The 19,068-nt window shown below is 28.2% G+C and overlaps 3 protein-coding genes across 3 annotated transcripts; 1 reads left to right on the top strand and 2 right to left on the bottom strand.

Annotated features, from left to right (window-relative positions):
• Positions 1–1,310: 1,310 nt before the first annotated feature.
• LOAG_00758 (hypothetical protein) lies at positions 1,311–1,691 on the top strand (the record flags this gene model as incomplete). The annotated part of the gene is made up of 1 exon (XM_003136298.1): positions 1,311–1,691. One exon carries the CDS (start codon positions 1,311–1,313, stop codon positions 1,689–1,691), a length of 381 nt encoding a protein of 126 aa, XP_003136346.1.
• Positions 1,692–5,962: 4,271 nt separating this feature from the next.
• Positions 5,963–12,252, bottom strand: LOAG_00757 (hypothetical protein). Its single transcript, XM_020445542.1, has 8 exons — positions 12,182–12,252; positions 11,026–11,250; positions 9,806–10,126; positions 8,646–8,773; positions 8,020–8,080; positions 7,633–7,677; positions 6,830–7,060; positions 5,963–6,309 (listed from the first exon to the last, which is right to left on the bottom strand). Exons 1-8 carry the CDS (start codon positions 12,236–12,238, stop codon positions 6,028–6,030), a joined length of 1,350 nt encoding a protein of 449 aa, XP_020304009.1. The 5' UTR covers positions 12,239–12,252; the 3' UTR covers positions 5,963–6,027.
• Positions 12,253–14,049: 1,797 nt separating this feature from the next.
• Positions 14,050–14,593, bottom strand: LOAG_00756 (hypothetical protein; the record flags this gene model as incomplete). The annotated part of the gene is made up of 1 exon (XM_003136296.2): positions 14,050–14,593. Exon 1 carries the CDS (start codon positions 14,527–14,529, stop codon positions 14,050–14,052), a length of 480 nt encoding a protein of 159 aa, XP_003136344.1. The 5' UTR covers positions 14,530–14,593.
• Between the last annotated feature and the right edge of the window lie 4,475 nt (positions 14,594–19,068).

Raw genomic sequence — 19,068 nt, 5'->3', positions numbered from 1 at the left:
AATCATTCGAAAAAAAATCTGCAAATTAAGATATAAATAGGTAGTAGCGAAATAAAATGCAATTCATTAATTCCAATCATTTACAAATGACGTCATTAACGAATCAGCGGATAACCGTTTTCCGAACATATAAACATTAATGGACGGGGCGGAGAAGTCGTGATCGACTTTTGAAAAAGTTCCATTTAAGTTTAAAACCGTTTTTATGCAGTGGTACTTTTTAGTATTTCCTTCAATTGGAGAATTTAACCCTTTCATTTTCCTTTTTAAAGTGGAAATAAATTTTTGCAATTTTTGAGACATAATTTACTAAGCAAATCAGTTTTATAAAAGGTCAAATTTGCATTTCTAAATGTAGCATACTGAAATATTTGGATCTTTATCGAATATTGTAGATGTTTGTTACAGAAGAACTCTTTCCCATTTTATTTCTTAAGTATTGTTTTAAGCTATTTAACTATATAACAAGGCATAGTATTATTAGTGCTGCTAATCGCAAAGCCATTGGTAACTTATTCATTATTCTAGGTTATTTAATTGGATTACTTGGGGATCTGTTTGGCTATGTTAGTCCTTTTGATCTATTTGATTCTGTTTAGTCTGGTTAGGATCTCTTTATTAGTTATTTGAGCCACCTTGTCCTATCAGTCATTTGTTTGAGCTTTTTTTTGTTATTTGTCAGACTACATATCAGTCATCCATAATCTGTCCGATGAGTTTGATAATTTGTTGTCTACCAATAATATTAGATAATATTTATTTTCAGGACAGGAATGGCTGAAACTATTTTAAAATTCTGTCTATTTCTCATTATTCTAATTGGTAAAAATTTTTCAGTTTATTAAAATAAAAACAAAATTAATGGAATAATTTTATTCTAAAGAATGTCTGAAATACTTTTGCTTTTTAACTTTTCAATTAGCACTACCTGATTATCTATGTTGATTCCATTTTGGTTTGCTCATTAGGTTTGTACAATTGTAATTCAAAATAATCGTTATACTAATAATTACGTTTCAAGCGATGTAATTATGAAGGTGTAATTAATTATGAAATGTAGAAATGGAATGAAATTTGAAATGAATAAGAATGTGAAATTAAACAGAGTAGTGTTTTTGCAATATTTTTGAAAGAAATTAGCTATATATATTAATGAATTTGTGCAACTTGGATTTATTTTCTAAAGCAACGAAATTTAGTGACCAAGGAAATAATTTCATTAATTGTTTATTAATTGCTACATGGATAATGAATAACTATTTATTTCTGTTACGGAATAATTTCATCTAGACTTCATACTATCGATGATTATGCCGATAAGCAGCACCAACAGTATCAGAAGCAATGGAATGTTATCAGGAAAAATGCAGCAGTTCCAAATGCTGCCAGTATATCGAACAAAACGATTTTGGACTGAAGCACGACCACTTAAGCAAGATTATCCGGATTTTGACGATGATCGAGAAGGCGAAGAATATTATCGTAACCAATATAGAACGATAATTATCCCAAATATTTATAATTTTACTGTGAAATTTACATTTACGACTCGTCCTACCACAATAAGAGTAGCCAGTAGAACTGAGAAAATAATGATACCAATAATTGGCGCAAATAATACAATGCAATCAACAGTCCAAAAACCTCAAAATGTTACTAAGAAACCGAAAGGCAGTGAAGTAAATGCTTAATCAACACAAAATTAATAATAAATAAGAACGAAAAAAAGAATGAAAATAATCATCAGAACAAAAAAAGTGCAGAAAGAAAAACACGAAGAAAAGTTTAAATTAATTTAGTAGAATTTGTTTCATTATATTTCAAAATATACGGATTTAATCGTTACTGAAATATATTTATAAGAGAAAGAGAATGGAATATATCACTTGATAATTTTATCAATGATAACAGCCATTACTTAAATGACTCGTGTTACTTTTATACGAAATAATTTTCATCTTTTTTCATCTTTTTTTTTCATCTTCATCTTCATTACTTTCGTTTTTAATAAAACGTATAATAAATATAAATGATTGCTTTATTTATCACTCATCAGAACAATCTCGTCAGTTGTGGAAATTTTTTTTTTTGAAATTCTAAAATATTACCAGATGACAAATTTAGAAAAGAAAAACAAATGCTGATATTATTATTCCGATAATGAATTTGTCGTATCGAGACAAATCAATTCCTATCTTTCTGCTGTCATCTAAATAATTTCATATGTGTATTTGAAAACATTTTGATTAATAAAGGTGTGTTGAGGAGGTGATTCGTGCTCTTATGTTCCATTTATGCTAATAATTATTCTTTTTGAAATCATGAGTTTTAATTTGAATAAACTTGGCAGTGGGACCAAATCGATTTAATTATTCAAAACAGCTTTATATTTAAAGTTACATTTAAAGATAATTTTAAATTACTTCAAAAAATGTCCGTTAAACAAAAGTAAGAACAGAAAATTGTATATTATGAAAATAATTACTTGATAATAATTATGGTACATAGTGACCCATGTTTTTATCTGAATCCTTCTTTAATCACCTTTTCTTTTTTCCGACTGCTAATCAGTACTTTGTTTTACACTACAGTAATCGATCCTTAGTGATTGTCAATTAATGCCATGTTTCATGCCGCAGTGATCAACCTTCAGCTAACTCTGTTCAGTAATAATTGCAGTAATTAGTGATTTCTAATTAATATCATGTTTTATAACCACAGTAATCAATCTTTAATTACTGTATGGCTTAACTGTTTGAATTGAAGTAATTAGTAATTGGTAATCAATCCGTATTTTATGCCACAGTAATCAATTTTCAGTTATTGTTTTTTAACTCCTTTTTTCTTGCTAATAAATAACTGTATTTAAGTGTCAAAAAAATTTTTCGCACAAACAAATGTTTGTATATAAAAAGTAATTGGAAAAAAGGAAAGAGCGCTGATGGGATACGGGAGAAGAGAGTAAATAAATGGGAAATAACGGGGGAAAATGGGAGATAGAAGACCACGCATTAATAATATATTAGGAATATAACGAATGTTAATTATAACAATGAAATAAAAAAAGGAAAGGCAAAAAATGATTGAACTGAATTGAATTAGTAATATTTGAAAATGATTCTGTCCTATCATTATTATTATTAACATTAATTTAGTTAAGGAAATAGATTAGTTGGAAAATTTCTAATTGCTAAAATAATAATAGCATCATTCTATAAATTTATAGTATATACTGCCTTGGACATGTTTATTTTCAAAAAAAAAAATATTACTAACATATACGCATTTCTTTTTTTCCTTTCTTCATTTGTACAGTAATTAATATTAGAGAGGAAAAATTGAGTGCTAATGAAATATTTAAGAATGGAATAGGAAAAATTGGCCAGGTAAAAAGAGATGAAAATTGTAATGTCTTTATTATGATACTACGAATTAAAACAAATTATATTGTAAATATTTTAAAATAGAAAATATTTTCAAACGAAACAAACTATTAGAAAATAAAAATACCACCACTTTTGTCATCACTTTTGTCAACACTTTTGTCATATGCTAATTTCATTCGACAATAAATACTTCTTTCTAACAAATTTTCTTGAAAGATATGCTAATTGAATTTTGTTTGGTAAACTAAATTTCGTTATTCATCAAAACCGATTTTTTGGATAAAAGAAAAAAAATGATAGATAAACAAACATTTTAAATTCGATTATAATTCAATCATCATCATGCTTTAATTTGAATTCAATCATTAATTCAACACCGAATAATTCCTGGATGAATCAATTTCAGTTCGGAATCTATCTGATAATAGCTGATTAAACAATGATAAGTTGTATATTCCATATTTTTTGTTTTTATATTCGTTTATTTTTGCGTAATCCGAGCTATTCACTGAATATAAAAATTTGAATTTTTGGGGAGAGAAAGAGAGAAGGCTAAAACAATGGCTACAATAAGAAAGAATACTACTAACTTTTCAATTTCATGAAACATATTTATAGCAAAAGAATGTGTCTAGAGTACCATATCATCCATAGTTTTTCCTATTCTTACTAGACGGAAGAGCTGTGTTTTTTTCCCATAACTTTGTAAATTTCAACTTTTAACGAGTTTTCCTCCCCCATAACTTTAAATTATCAAAGTTTTAGTTCTAAAATTCCATGTTTTGCAGTAAACGAATATATTTGTAATCTAAGGCAGTGCATTTCCTGTTGAAAACGGAAAACAGATGAATGGAATTGAAAAATTAAATTGCAAAAAAAAATAATATAAAAGATATATGGAAAAAGAAAAAAACACTGAACTGTACAAAATATGGCACATTGGAATTATTAAATTTATGATGAAACAACTGCAAAGGGAATCTCAGGCACAATTTCCTCTTTCAAGACAAAAAATTAAGAAAAACTTTTCAAGCCAAAAATTATTATAATGATAAGAAAGGAAGAAAAATAAACAGAAAAACATTTGTGAGGCACATGTTTATCATTATGCAAAAACACTGCAAGGCACGTTTAAAAAACTTTAGCTAAAAAATTGAAGAAAAAAATTTTAACAAATATTTCACAAATTTAAAATTAAAAAAAGGAAATTTGGCAAGAAAGTAAAAAATCTTGTCATTCTTCGGTAAAAATACGTTTACTAAAACTGTAATTCTGGATTTGTTGTTTTCTAATTAATTCATATATTATCCGTAGTGTGCTAATTAATTTGCCATTGATTAGAAAAAAACAATTCAAAAATGAAAAATCTGACTGAACTGGAATAAAAGAAACTTTGAATTTGGAAAAAAAAAGTGGAAAAAGGGAAAATCGATTAGTCTGTTCATAATTTGTTAATTACTAATTTTCATTAAGGAAGTTTCAGATGCGCTAATACACCTAATTTTTTTGATAGCACCATACTATTACGTGCCTTTAATTAATGCATATATTATATATTCGTCGAAGGAAAAGTAACATTGTTTCTGATTTGTAATTTAATATTATATTAGACTAATTTGGATTATTTTTTAATCGAAAAGACGAACAATTTTAAAAGGCGACATTTTAGGTGTTTCAGAATGACGCACCTCTAAAATGAAAAATGGGACGAAACATCAGTTGGAAATTTGAACAAAAAATAGAAAAGTAGATGAGAGGGAGAAAAAAAGAAAGGAAAAAGAGAAGGAGTAAACTCAAACCGACTAAGCAAATTTAGCTTGAATTGCAAGCACTGCCGAGCAGTAAACCTAATAATTGGAATGTTAGTTTGATTATTAAATTGTTCATTCCAAAAGAAAAAAGGAAAAGCTTTAAAACATTCAAAAAAAATATTTGATAACATTTTGAAAAACAAATTTGACCACAATTAATTAGCGTTACTGTATGTCCACTTAATTAAATAAGTTTTAATCACTCCTACGAATGATTTTTAAACAATAATTTATTATACTCCCAAAATTTGTAGCATTTTTCCTTCTACTTTCTTGTATATATATTAGAAGTTTTATTAAGGATTATAAATTTAAATTTTTTTTTCTTGCAAAACCGGATTTATACCATATAAAATGAAACAGAAAAAAAAACTAACTTTTTTTAACAAACTGAAATTTCAAATCAGTTAGAATAACAACCACAGAGATCGAAAACAGCGGTTGAGTTTACGACGAATAAAAGCATGCACTCGAAGAATTTTGAAAATTTCTACCTGCTAAATACTTCAAGAAAGATATAAGAAGTTGGAAGAGGGAAATGGGAGATAATTTGGTCGATATGTGATTTACGTGATTTGCATCAACATCACGTAAGTAATGAAATTTTCTCTCTTTTTATCTGCTTATTACTTTAGTGCATGCTCTGCTAGTATGAAAACAGAAACAGAAATATAAGCCCAAAATGATGATGAATGACTAAAAATGAGTATCAATGAGACCACTGTCATATAGGAAATATGATGATGATGATGATAATGATAATGATGATGATGATGATGATGATGATAACGATGATGACAAACGGTATGGTTCCATTAAAGTTCTTGTTATTACCATGACACTTGTGGTACCTCTTTGCCGGTATTACTAGCGGTAACAACACTAGCGACAACCACATCATCGGTTCGTAAACTGTTATTACCAGCAGATTGTCCCGCATAGTGTTGCTGTTGTAAATGTTCCGCAACACTTGGCCGTATCTCATTTCCCGTGGATGCAACCGAAGTAACAGATGAGATCGTGGACGAGTAATTGCTCAACATATATTCCAAGTTATCACCACTTACTGCATAATCCAGTGCCGGTGTTATCAATGATGACGGTGCTTCCAACTGCAATTATAATTATCACCACATTTCTAAAAGTCAAATAATGTAAAGCAAAAGATGTTATTAATGGACAAAGAAGCCAACTGGTTATAATTCACTGTAACAGGATTAAATCGATAGAAGGAACAGGTTGACAGCTCACGTGATCGCACACATATTCTGTACAAGTATACCGAAAGAGATAGTTACGATCCGAATAATGGAGAATCAAAATGACTGGTCGTACAGTCCAGGTTAGATTTGAATAAACGCGCAAGTTTTGAATTTCGATAGATTTGATAATTAAATGGAAAATGTCGTCTCCAGTATGAAGACTGGACGAATGTTAACAATTAATTACTTAGTCTAAGCTGTTATTGGTTTGTTTTTATTTACAGCAAATACTAAGGACAATATTTTCTCGCAGGAAATTTTCGTTCTTAATTTTCTTTTCCTCTTTAATTGAGGATCAAAGTATACACTCATTCTGCGGATAACTGGACTGTAACATGTTAATTAAGCAAAGGGAATATTAAGAAAATACCTGCGGTTGATAACTGATCACATTGTGATTGTGATTTGTTAACAAATCCGTGGTATGAGACGACGTCCCACCAGTGGAATATTGAGATACGAACGGCTGCTGTTGTTGCAGGCTTTGTTGGGGTATTTGATCGGTTTGATTGTTTAGGTGCAGATGGAAATATTCACCACATCCACCGTTACTACTTGAAAAAGCCAAATTTGGTGGTGTAAAAGATTGCATCGGATTTTGCTGTAAATTAATTTAATTGCAGGTTAAACTGGCAAATCCCAAAATGACTTTTTTTCCTTTTTTTGAATATAGAAGATTTTCGCCAAAAATGGAAGAAATAAAAGATATTAATAAGAGCTTAATCATAAGTTCAAATTAAGCAACATTAATTTATAGTTGGAGAATTTTAGAATCAAAGATACTGAATAAGTTAATTATAGCTGGCCTAATTTGTACGACTTATCAAATTAGATTTGAATATCTGATTGTCACAGAATATGCTATTGTCACTATTCCAAATGATATATCCACGGAAATTTTAAGCAAGAAGAGAAGAATCTATTTTATTTTAAGCTATATAAAGAAGGTTCACTTTTGCTTGTCAGCTTAGAATTTCTTATGTAAATTTGAAAAATAACCATCTGTTCAAATGATACAACTCATCCAATGCGTAACATAAAACGATGAATTAACCAGTGGAAAGTATGATTATTAATAATTACTAAAATAATTTTGATAATAATACGGTAAACTCATAGTTATGAGGAAAAAAGTGAGAATGATAATGACAGGATAAATATAGAATCGCTTACCAGTTGATGAGCACCGAACATCATAAATGGATTAGCATGGAAAAGCTGAAAAAAGATTTTTTTTTTGCATAAATTAAAGGAATCAATGAATTATTTTTAAAACCCATTTCAAATTAAAACGGTTGAATTGGAATATTATAGCTATAATAAAGCAATGGTTCGTATATAAAACAAAAGTAGAACCTATGAAAATAAAACTTTCGATAATAATAATTTAGGAAGGGAAGATTTGGATATCTCAATAACGAAAAAAGGTCAAAATTTTCCATATTAATTTAATTTCTACCCCTAAAATAGATTTCGGACTGTCAGATAAAAGTGAATTTGTCAATTTTTGATGATTTGTTAGTTTTTTAATTTTTAAAATTTACATTCAAAAAGACTTACATTCATTTCTTGTTTTGTATCAAATGTATTACTTTGATTTCCCAAGCTTGATAGATCATCACTGCAATAAGCTAGAGTAATTAGAATCAGATGATAAATCGGAATAAAAATTATTCACTTTCTCTTCATATCTTTCATTAACACATATTCATGGAAAAATTCCATTTGTATAATTGAAAAGGAAATTCAAAAAATTCCATTTGTATAATTGAAAAGGAAATTCATTTCAATTTTCTCTATAATCAAAGAATTGGATTGAAAAGTAGGATAAAACGAAAATGCTGTTTCATCCATTTGGTCCAAAAATCCTATTTTTTGCAATTTATTTCGAAAATATATCAACTAGAAAACTTGTGGAAACTGATAAAAGGAGAAGATGATAGCACTGATAGCAACGAAGAGACAAATGATAACCACATTAATTTGCGATAGATCAGAACATAAAAAAGATGCCAAGAAAATTTTTGAGAAGTGGTACATCTCATTTAATTATTAACAAGCCATTCAAAGAAAGGTTAATGATGTAATTAGCAATGTAAACATTTCAATAAACTCTCTCTCTTTTCTTTAATATTTTAAATAAGTGAAATTATCAAATTGCAGCAATATAGTATGAAAATACAAACCATAGATTAGTTTTAAAAGCTGAGTCATCTTTAAGCATTGACGTTAACCGTGTGGTACTATTCAATAATGAATCCAACTCTTTGTGATCATTTATTGATAATGCCTTTTGGCTACTAAAGAAACCATCCTGAAAGTTGCAAATATATGAGTTTGATGACAGTCAACAAGAAATCGACGAATTTTTCAGTTGAAAATTTAATAAATTTTTAAAAAAGAAAAAATATTCAAGAATTTTAGCAGTATTAAATGACAGTATAATCGCCCAATGATTAATTGCTAGGAATGCGATGAAACGAGAAATTGGCAAGAGGAAGTTGACCTTTTGGGAAATTAAACGGAATTAATGAAAGAAGGGAAGAAGTGATAGTTTTACTGCCCATTAATGAATGCTTGTTTATTCCAGTTGTTCAGCAATATTAATACCAACAATTCTGTTTTTGTTTTCTTATTTTCCATTGCAAAATTAAAAGTCCATTCATTTACGTGTATTACGTGATCACGTCTAGTACAATGTTTGAAAAAGCTTTCTCATCCGGGCTAATGAAATCAATAAAGACGATAACAGATAAGACAGGTAATTTAGAAATATTATGAAAGGAAAAAATTAGAAAATTTATTCGTTTCGATGAAATTTTGTTGAAAAATTGAAAATTAAATTACTAAGTAACTTGTATTAAGTAGAACAAGTTGACCTCCAAATGAGCAATGCGTGTCAAAGATGCGCTCCTTTTTCATTCTAATTGATTGACAATAATAACAGGTGCTATTTTGGGGAAGATAGTTTTCAATAAATATTGCCAAAAATAATTCCGGAATTACAAACAGGAATGTTTATTTATACTCATCTTGCATTCTTGCTTGGTTTCTCCTAGCCAAAGTTATTTTATTCCCTCTAACTTACTTTGGCAAGGAAAGTAATAAAATAGCTATTTTCTCTTAATTTGTTTGAAAACAATTGTGAACTGAAAATTTCCGAAGTTCAAAAAAGTTGTTTTTATCATTTTAATGATTATTATTTTGTTAACTATCAAATTTTATTTCTCATTTTTTGCACTTTTTTTTGAAATTTATTTTGCAATTTTTTTTTAATGGCGTAACAATTTTTTAGTTTCAAAAATGAAATTTCAATGATATTTTAGAAATTTAAAAATAAGCTTACCGTTTGTAATGGTGCATGAATAAATGCATCATTTGAACCAATAAGAGAATGACTAGAACTGGTGTTAGTGTTGTTGTTAGTAGTGGTGGTGTTGTTGGCGCTGTTGCTTCTGTTGGTATTATTTGGGATATTGGCAGTACCAATGATAAGATCAGTGCTGGTAGATGTTATCGATCGTGAATGTACTGATAATTTGGTATTACGTCGCCTTCCCGATCCTGTCAAATGACCAATACCACCTGCTGAACTTGTTGTCAACCGCACATTACTTATTCCCATTTCTGAACTTGAACTTGCGTTTACAATGTCGTGATTCTCCAGCTAAAATTTTGATATGAAGACAATAACAGTAATATTCGGTAATTTTATTTTAAATTTAATTTTAAAATAAAATTTACTTGCCATAATTTTTAGGCAAATTTCTCGTATCAAATAATTAATAGATAGGTTGTTGCTATTATTGTTTTTACTATTATTGTTGTTATTATTATATATTATTGTTTTTACTATTATTGTTATTATTATATTTTTGTTATCATTGTTATTAAAAATAATGCTTTTGGCTTATTTTCATTTATTTCAAGTAAGAGATAATGATATTTGCATAAAATGATAGTTTTTCAGAATATTTAAATGTTGATATAAAAAAACAAAGAAAAAAATTAGATATTATCAACCTAATTTTGATATGCAATCAGATATTTCAAGTATATGCTTACCATGAAAAACTTTTTTCTATATTCTCTAAACTTTTATGTCTCTATGAATAAAGTCTATCATAGAAATGAAAGTAAGAATTTACTATTGTTGTTACTATTACAATTGGACAAATAAGTATAAAGAATAATATGATATTTCAATGAATATTAAATATAATGGCTGAAGAACAAATTTACATTCTGCTCATTATCAGGTTTAAACAAAATTTCTTTTTGTCTTATAGTTCAGCAATTCCTTGAATTAGAAAGGATTGGAATGCTGAAAAGCAGAGAGAAAATTCTGTTTTACTTTTTTTTTCTCTTTTCATCATTCCAATAAATTTTGTTCTGATGATATTATTCAAATCCCTAAATTTTGTAATATTTCAAAACGAAAATAAGTATTACTCACTCATAAATGAACAAATAAAATCAAAAACTTTAAATGAATTATATACAATCATGCAATTAATTTGTTTTTCGCTTTTTCAAAAATTCGAATATTAAATGAAGAAAACGAACATGTCGTCGTTTAGCTGCCGTTGCATAGGTAAGCGTTTTTTCCAATGGATCATTCTCGATTCCTGTCATCTCATTTTTCCGCTGATGCATTTCTTTGTGACATTTGAGCGAATTCTTCCATTTGAACGTCATACGACATACATTGCATTCGAACGGTTTATCATCCGAATGAATGCGCTTGTGATTCCAAAGTGTTGAACGACGATTAAACCGTGCTTTACACATCTACATCGATAAACTTATCATATCATTTTCTATTCATTATTTGTAATAATCGAATAATTACTTATTGTTTCTTTTCCTTTTTAAAAAAAAACTAAAAAAATAAATAAAAGTAATTAGTCGAATTCTTGCATTTAGAAATTTTTAATAAATTAATCCATGTCATATATATATATAACTCCAAATTTTGACATTAAAATTCATGATTAAATTTTATTCACAGCTCTTTCTCTTTTTAATAATGAATAAATAAATGGAATATAAAAGAAAATTTGAAAGTTTTTGCAAAAAAAAAGAAATTTTAACAGATAATTCCAAATTTGAACTTTATTCTTTCCTATCTTGTTCATAAATTTAATTGAATGGAATAGTTAAATGATATCAGCTTATCTATGATTACCATTTATTTCCTTTCTTTTTTGTTCTTTTCCCGTCCTTTTCTTTTTTTCTTTTTCTTTTTTTCTTTTTTTTTTTTTTTTTTTGAATGGCACTTAAGTGTAATACGAATTAGAAAATGAACTTTTGGCAACAATTACCCGAAAGCTTAACATATTACACAAATTTATTATGATTTATTTGTTACACAAAGGTAGCACGTGTCAAAGTAGTAGTTGGATGAAAATCCGATAAAATTTAATTAAACTACTCTCTTTCAAATATCTTATTATTGTTGTTGTTGTTGTAGTAAAATTTTTCAACTCTGTGTATATTTATTAATCAAAATACAACGTCATTATAATATGTATGATATGATATGATTAGAAGGCACTGATATGATTAAATAAATAACAATGCTCTCTTATTTATCATATTAAAATGACTATTATTTTTATATTAAATCCAAGAAATGATTTGTAAAAATTCAATAAAACTGCAAGTACTTAATAATTTAAATGTTTAAAGCTTAGTTATAAAATTTGGAAAAATGAAATACATTGCATTCGAAAGGTTTCTCGCCGGTATGTGAATTTTGATGTTCTTCAAGTTCCATTTTAGAGCCAAATCGTGACGAACACATATTGCAGTTATATGGTCGCTTGCGATCAGCTGTTAATGGCCTTCCTAAAAAAAAGGAAGCAAAAAGTGATGACTGAATCAAACTAATTAATACTTATTGACTACCGTATGAAATTGAGTAGAAAATAAACTTGCGAATATAATAACACTTTGATGAATGTATCAATTCATACCGTAATATAACTAAATCAAAATATTGACAGTACCATCGAACACAGATTTTATCCTTCATGAAATTGAATGGTAAAAATAATTTTTTAACTTCTGTTGCTCTCTTTTTTGTTGTAAATAAATTTTGAAGATTAAGTGGAGAGCACATTGTCCCATATTGGCAAGTTGAAGTGAAAAGTGAAATTAAAATGTAAAAGTAGTTTGGCAGAGAAAACTTTTCAAATTAAGTGAAATTTGAACTAAATTTTAAAAAAAAGTAGATGAAGTAATGTAAAATATAAAAGTAAAAAGTAATTATGATATTTGTAAGTATTCCTTATTCCCGTAAACGTCTCGTACATGTCACTTTCATTTATATCTGTATCGGATTTTATTCGAACATATGGATGCATATGAATAAAATATACGGGTAAATTTAAGAAAGATGAACGGAAAAAATTACCATTTTGATGGATATTGGAGGATGATGAATGAGCAATTTGGGTATTTGTAGTAGTCGCTGTAGCAGTGGCCGTAGTTATGTCATGCCCATACAACCGATAATCTGTTGTTACTACTAGAAAACGATCAACATTAATTAATTTGAACGAAAAAAGGAAAAAGAAGAAAAACAAAAACAAAGGTCATTTATCATTTAAATGATCAATTTTTGTCCTTAAAAACAATTTTCGTTTTAACCACTATTATGTCTTAATTGGCAGCAACATACTTGGCGTTAATTACATAGATAAGTAATAAATGTACATGTATGAAATCTGACATATATTTTAGGCAGTTTATCCCTTTTGTTCTTTTTTTCTCTCACGAAATTTAAAAAGAGCAAAAAATGTGAGCTTTTATTTGAGAATTTTATCTCATCTAATCAAATCGATCTTTTAAGTTTATATCATTGCAAATATTTTTGAATTGTTAATGTTATAGAAAATTTGTTGGATAATATTAGCTTAAATGATGTGATTTAACGTTTGCATATGCATAATTTTAGCTTAAAATATTAAGTTTATAAGAGTGACAACGGAAAATTTTGGACGAAAATAAGTAGAATGAAAGATAGGAAAGGATTCTGCAAATCACAGTCTGCTAAATTATTTTCATGTATATCAAATTCCAAATATCAAATTATCAGATTTAAAATGGCAAACTATCAAATTTAAAATATCAAATTAAACTTCGAATATCAAATTATCGAAATTATCAATTCGTCTAATTTTTCTGATTATTTGCACATTTGTTTTCTAATTGTAGATTTTAAGATTAAGGAGTTTTTCTATTCCTATTTGAGCCTATTTATGAAAAATTCCTACTTTAGTTTATTTGTGAAAAACCTTCAGATATGTTGACTTACTTTGATATGATGACTTAAAATTAAAAAAAGTCAATTATTCTTATAATTCAATTTTAAATCTATAACGTCATAATGTCAACTGAAATGATTATCTCGTTAGGAAATTACGAAATAATCAACGTCATTCCCTTAATTACGTTATTCCTATCATTTTTGCACTAAAACTTATATGAATGGATTTTAACCTAAACTTGATTTACTTCGTGTTTTCCAAAAATTTACTATTTCTATCAAAATTACTTCTTAATTTTATTCCTTCATCAAACAATTTAAAAACTTCTACCAGTACCATTTCCGGATTGTTGTTGTTGTATGTTAATGATAGTGTTGTTTTTGTTGTTGCTGCTGTTGTGTTCAGTATTGTTGTTACTCTCATCGATCTTGTTACTGTTATTGTTGTTGATGTTGTCGCTGTTGCTGTTTGTTGCATCTACCGTATGCGTCGTTGTACGCCGATTGGATGATACCGATGATGATGATGATGATGATGATGATGATGATGATGATGATGATGATGATGCTGATGATGATGATGATGATGATGATGATGTTAAGGAACACGATTCGGAAACAACGGCCGAAGTTGATTGTTGTTGATTTGTTGCAGTTACTGTTACCACTACTGCCTGAGGCGGAAGAATTTGTTGTTGTTGTTGTGGTTGTTGTTGTTGCTGTTGTAATGTTGTTTCTGTTTTCACCAAATATGGATTATGCAAATATCGAGCCGGAAGTGATTGATGCACTTCCATCTTCCAAATATTCTCAATCGAATTTTTTCTTGTCCTTTTCTTTTCTCGTTTTTATTTATAAATTATTATCTTCCGTTTTCAAAATTGATCAATGATGATTATAGCATTTAGGAAATACCGGATGTACCGAAAACGTTCCTGTTAAAATTAGCAAAACCGTTAGCTCCAATGGAATCGTTCGAAAATTTTGATTAACATCATCAACCAGTAGTAATTCTGGAAAAAATTAAATAAACTTATTACTTTTTTAAAGTAATGTTGCTCAAATAACGTCGGTATGCAAATATGCCAACTGGCTAGCACATTTTTAAACTTTGCATCATTACTGAAATCAATTAATTTAACGATAGGTAATAATTAATACAATTCAAATCACAATTAGTGCAATTCAAATCAAGTGATCGAACAATTAAGACACTTTTAGATTACTAATTTTATGAGTAAGATGGTGAAGTTTAAAATTTGAATCTCAAGTCCAAAAAAGTTTAATTTCGAAAAATTAAATTGTTGCTTCGACTTTAAGTATTAATTGTTTCACTTACTTTCTGCTTTTTTCATCACAGTAAGAAGAAAATCCCAAAAAGATGAAAGAATTAATTAAGCATAAAGTGACTGTGGTGAAAATATATCGTCACAATTATCCAATCGAAAGAAAAAATATAACAACTTTTATATATATATTATTCATTTGTTTCAATAAGGATGAATTACTGAGACAATAACAATAGTGATGACAATAAGTGAATGAATAAATATGCAATTAAGGAGATGACCTGATATTAATTCCGATCTTTTATAATTTTCTAATTAGTATATCGATTAGTAAATTAACTATTGAATTCATATATGGAAATTATTTTGTACTGATAGCAATCCTTCATTCTTCAACTTCTTATCTTATTTTTTTATATTCCTAGATTTGTCGGTCTTCTGCATTTGAAAATCTTATCGATTATTTAATATTGAATAATAACCAGAATGATAAAGTACAGTAGATATGATGGTAGTGGAAATTTGCGATAATGTGGTATGAAATAGCGTGATAATAATATGATGACATTGATAGTGATACAAGGCTGAGTAGGGATGCGAATAATGAAGCATAACAGATTTGATGATGACAAAGATTTGTGATAGTATATAACAGTAATGCCTTATAACAGTGATGTGATGATATATAACAGTAACAGTAATGATGTTGATGATAATTTAAAGTGATAATAAATGTTTCACTACTCCTAACTATGAATTTCATTCATTTGACTATTGAACTCTTCGCCAGGCTTGAAAAAAAGGAAAGCAATTTGATTAATTGCATTTTTCTCATCAAGAGTTAGACTTATTGCTCATATCGTTCAATATGTTAGCATTATCTTTTATGCAAATATATGAAAATCTTGGACAAAGATAATTAAACAATACTAATTATCAGGATATAAATATAAATTAATCGAGAAGGCTAATCGGAATAGAGGAAAAAATGAAGAAGGGAGTGAAATAATTTCTTAGAGAGAAATGAGAAGGAAGAAAAAATTGATCCAAAGTATCAAACAGGGAATGAAAGAGAATAATCCGGAATCAAAGAAATGAAATAGAATAATCCGGAATCAAACGGTTAGTTAACTTGCAACCGGTATTGTCATATTAAGACGGAGAAAAAAAAGTGTCCAACATAACCGTTAAATGTTTTTTTTTTTCATTACTTCATAACTTCTCCCCCGTTCCCGAAGCCGAAACAAATGTTAAGAGGAGAGTTGAACACGGGGTACTGGAGAAGTAAAGTTGCGAAATGAGAGGGAGAAAGAGGAGAAGAGAGAAGAGAGATGGAAGAGGGTATAGTGATGATTGGGAAAAGAAGGATGGAAAAATAAATCTGATGATTGGGTGTGGCTTACATTCCTCAATTTTTCATTTACAAAACTTCAAATGCGCCAGTTGTTGATTGCGCACCATAAATTATCACCCATGCTTTCCGCCTCGCTTCAATCTTTTTCTTTTAGATTGAAATGGGATGATTGGGGTTGGGTTTTGGTGTGGAACAGATAACTTTTGGGTCGAAATAATAAATTTCAGAAATTTATTTTTGGAAAAACAAAAATCAAAAAAAAAAGAGAATTAGGGAAAAACAACACAGCAATATAAATGGTTTCAACCATTGATTTTAATGCCACCGAATTGAAATAACATTGTTTTTCTTTGGGAAATTTTGAAATAGGAAGAGGAAAAAGGAGAATGGGACAAGAAGAACTTACAGCGAAAAGAGTGATTACCTTGAAATACCAAATAGAATGATAACTGATTAGACTACAGTAAGCAGTTATCAGTTAGGCAGTTTGCAATTTAGGCAGTTTTCATTTCTTCCTAACAGATCTGATAAATGATGAAATTAATCTATTTCATTGTTAGCAACTTTAACATGTATTATCAGTTTATCAATAGCAATATCAATTCTTAAGGCATACTATTATTGGCATTTCGCTCTTTTCCTTTTTCTGTGAGAGAAAAATTTAATTTTTGGATCAAATCATGATTATATGATATCAAACATTTAATTTCTTCATTTGCATGTTAAAATGTAATCTTAAATTTCCATTTTGTTTTGTTTCGTTCTGTCGCAATTCTGTATTTTGTTTCGCGAAAAAGAAAAGAATTGTATCGCATAAGCCAAATATTCGCTATTCGTCGTTCGTTATTCATCATTCATTATTTGCGATGTGCTAGCACTATACAAAATTTGCATCCTTTTTAAAGGTTGCAAAAGTCGATGCGATTAAATTATTGTCTGTGCAGGTTTCAATCAATGTAGAAGTGCTCAAGTTAAAATTAATTATGTCAAAGGATTGCAATGAACGTGATAAAATGTTAACAAATGATAAAGTTAGAAATTAACTATTGAAATTATTTGAAATATCGCAATAAAAAATCGCATTCATTTATCATTATTTATTACCAGTTAAAGGGTGTATTTAATTTTACGTCTAATTTAAATAAGTCAAAAGAAAGAGGGAAGAGAAAATTTCATCAAAGGGAATTCATTGATTTCAAAGATGAATAACTGTGTTGCTACCATGGTTATGTTGGATGATATGACCAGAAAACTGTGGTGAATGTTGTAATGAATTGAAGGGGAAGAGACATTTTGCACTAAAAAAGCAATCAGTAAATCAGTAATCACAAAATTAACTTTTTTTTTTTTCAAAATCAAAACGTTAAATGAAACTTATACTTAATTAATTGGTTTTGTATTTTAGAAAAAATTCTCGTTTATTCTTTTTTTTCTTTTGGTTCCACTCTTAAAGAAAGATACGTATATTATAAAATGAAGGATAATGAATGCAAAAAAAATTTGCTTTTGTTTAGTTGTCGTCCGTTTCACTTGTTAGCATAAAAATGATTTCGAGTCGAATGACACTGAATATTTTATCTCTTCCCTCTCTCTCACTCTCTCACTCTCTTTGACAAATACAAACTTCAGATTTTGTAATTTGGAATAAAACTGATTACCACTTTACCACTTTATTGAAGTAGGTAGAATTGCTGCGTCGTTTTCTCTTTTTTCATTTTTTTTCTTTTTTTTTGAATGGGAAGGAAAGGTCGAATAAGATAAGAGGCGAAAAATAAAGGTAAATCAAAGAGTTAAGCAAAATTATGCACTCATAATTTACAACATAGAGAACAATCTACTCACAATTATGGTAGACTAAGAAGGAGAGAAGAGAGAGAGAGAGAGAGGAGAAAAGAGAAGAAAGAGAGAGGAAAACATTGTGATATACCAAAATAAATAATGAAGAGTAGAAAATCAACAGAAAAAAAACACTGCATATACATAAGCAAACGGAAAAAAAGTGGTAATAATTTATCTGAAGGTTTGACAGACAGCTAATTACTGTTATTTATTGACATCTTTTTCACCGTATTTAATGACAGATCTATTACTGTATTTGGAAGATACAAATATATGTGCCTATTAAGGAAATCTTATTGTTTGTACCATTCAATCTAAACAGGTCAGAAATTCTGCAAGATTTAAAATGTTTCGTCAACAGATGAAGTCGTATTGTTAGAAATATAAAATATCAACAAAAAAAAAAAAAAGAAAATTAATCATTAAAAGGCGATGAGAAAAAGGAGAAGGATGGGATGGTGGAAAGATGGCTGATTGATATGCCGCCAAATAATGTGATTACTTATTAATAAATGACCGCGATATGGTTGTTTTCTCATTTGGGATTCATTCATTCAATATTTCAAACATTTGACATGTTTATTAGTACAGGCGAAAAATAAAAAAAGACAGAAATGAGAAGTAATTACAACTGAAAAAAGAAGAATTAAATGAGATAATCATATACAACTAATGAAAAAAATTAGTAATAATTAATTGCATTTTCTTATATTAAAGAAAAAAGGAAAGATATTCGAAATTATTTCCAATACACATGCATATATATGTATATATATATATATATATATTTATATTTATATTTATATTTATATTTATATATGCATATATTCTTATCAGGAAACTTGAGAGAGATT

The sequence above is a fragment of the Loa loa genome (assembly GCF_000183805.2).
Source record: "Loa loa unplaced genomic scaffold supercont3.99, whole genome shotgun sequence".
Classification (NCBI taxonomy): Eukaryota; Metazoa; Nematoda; class Chromadorea; order Rhabditida; family Onchocercidae; genus Loa; species Loa loa.
The sequence above is the reverse complement of the archived record's forward strand: the minus strand, read 5'-3'. Positions and strand labels throughout refer to the sequence as shown.

Coding starts and splice junctions, on each gene's coding strand:
- LOAG_00757 (XM_020445542.1), bottom strand. CDS start 12,238: ATGGAACTTGAAGAACATCAAAATTCACATACCGGCGAGAAACCTTTC. Junction 8,081..8,645: donor GCTTTTAAAACTAATCTATG/GTTTGTATTTTC, acceptor AGCTTATTGCAG/TGATGATCTATCAAGCTTGG. Junction 7,678..8,019: donor ATACAAAACAAGAAATGAAT/GTAAGTCTTTTT, acceptor ATCTTTTTTCAG/CTTTTCCATGCTAATCCATT.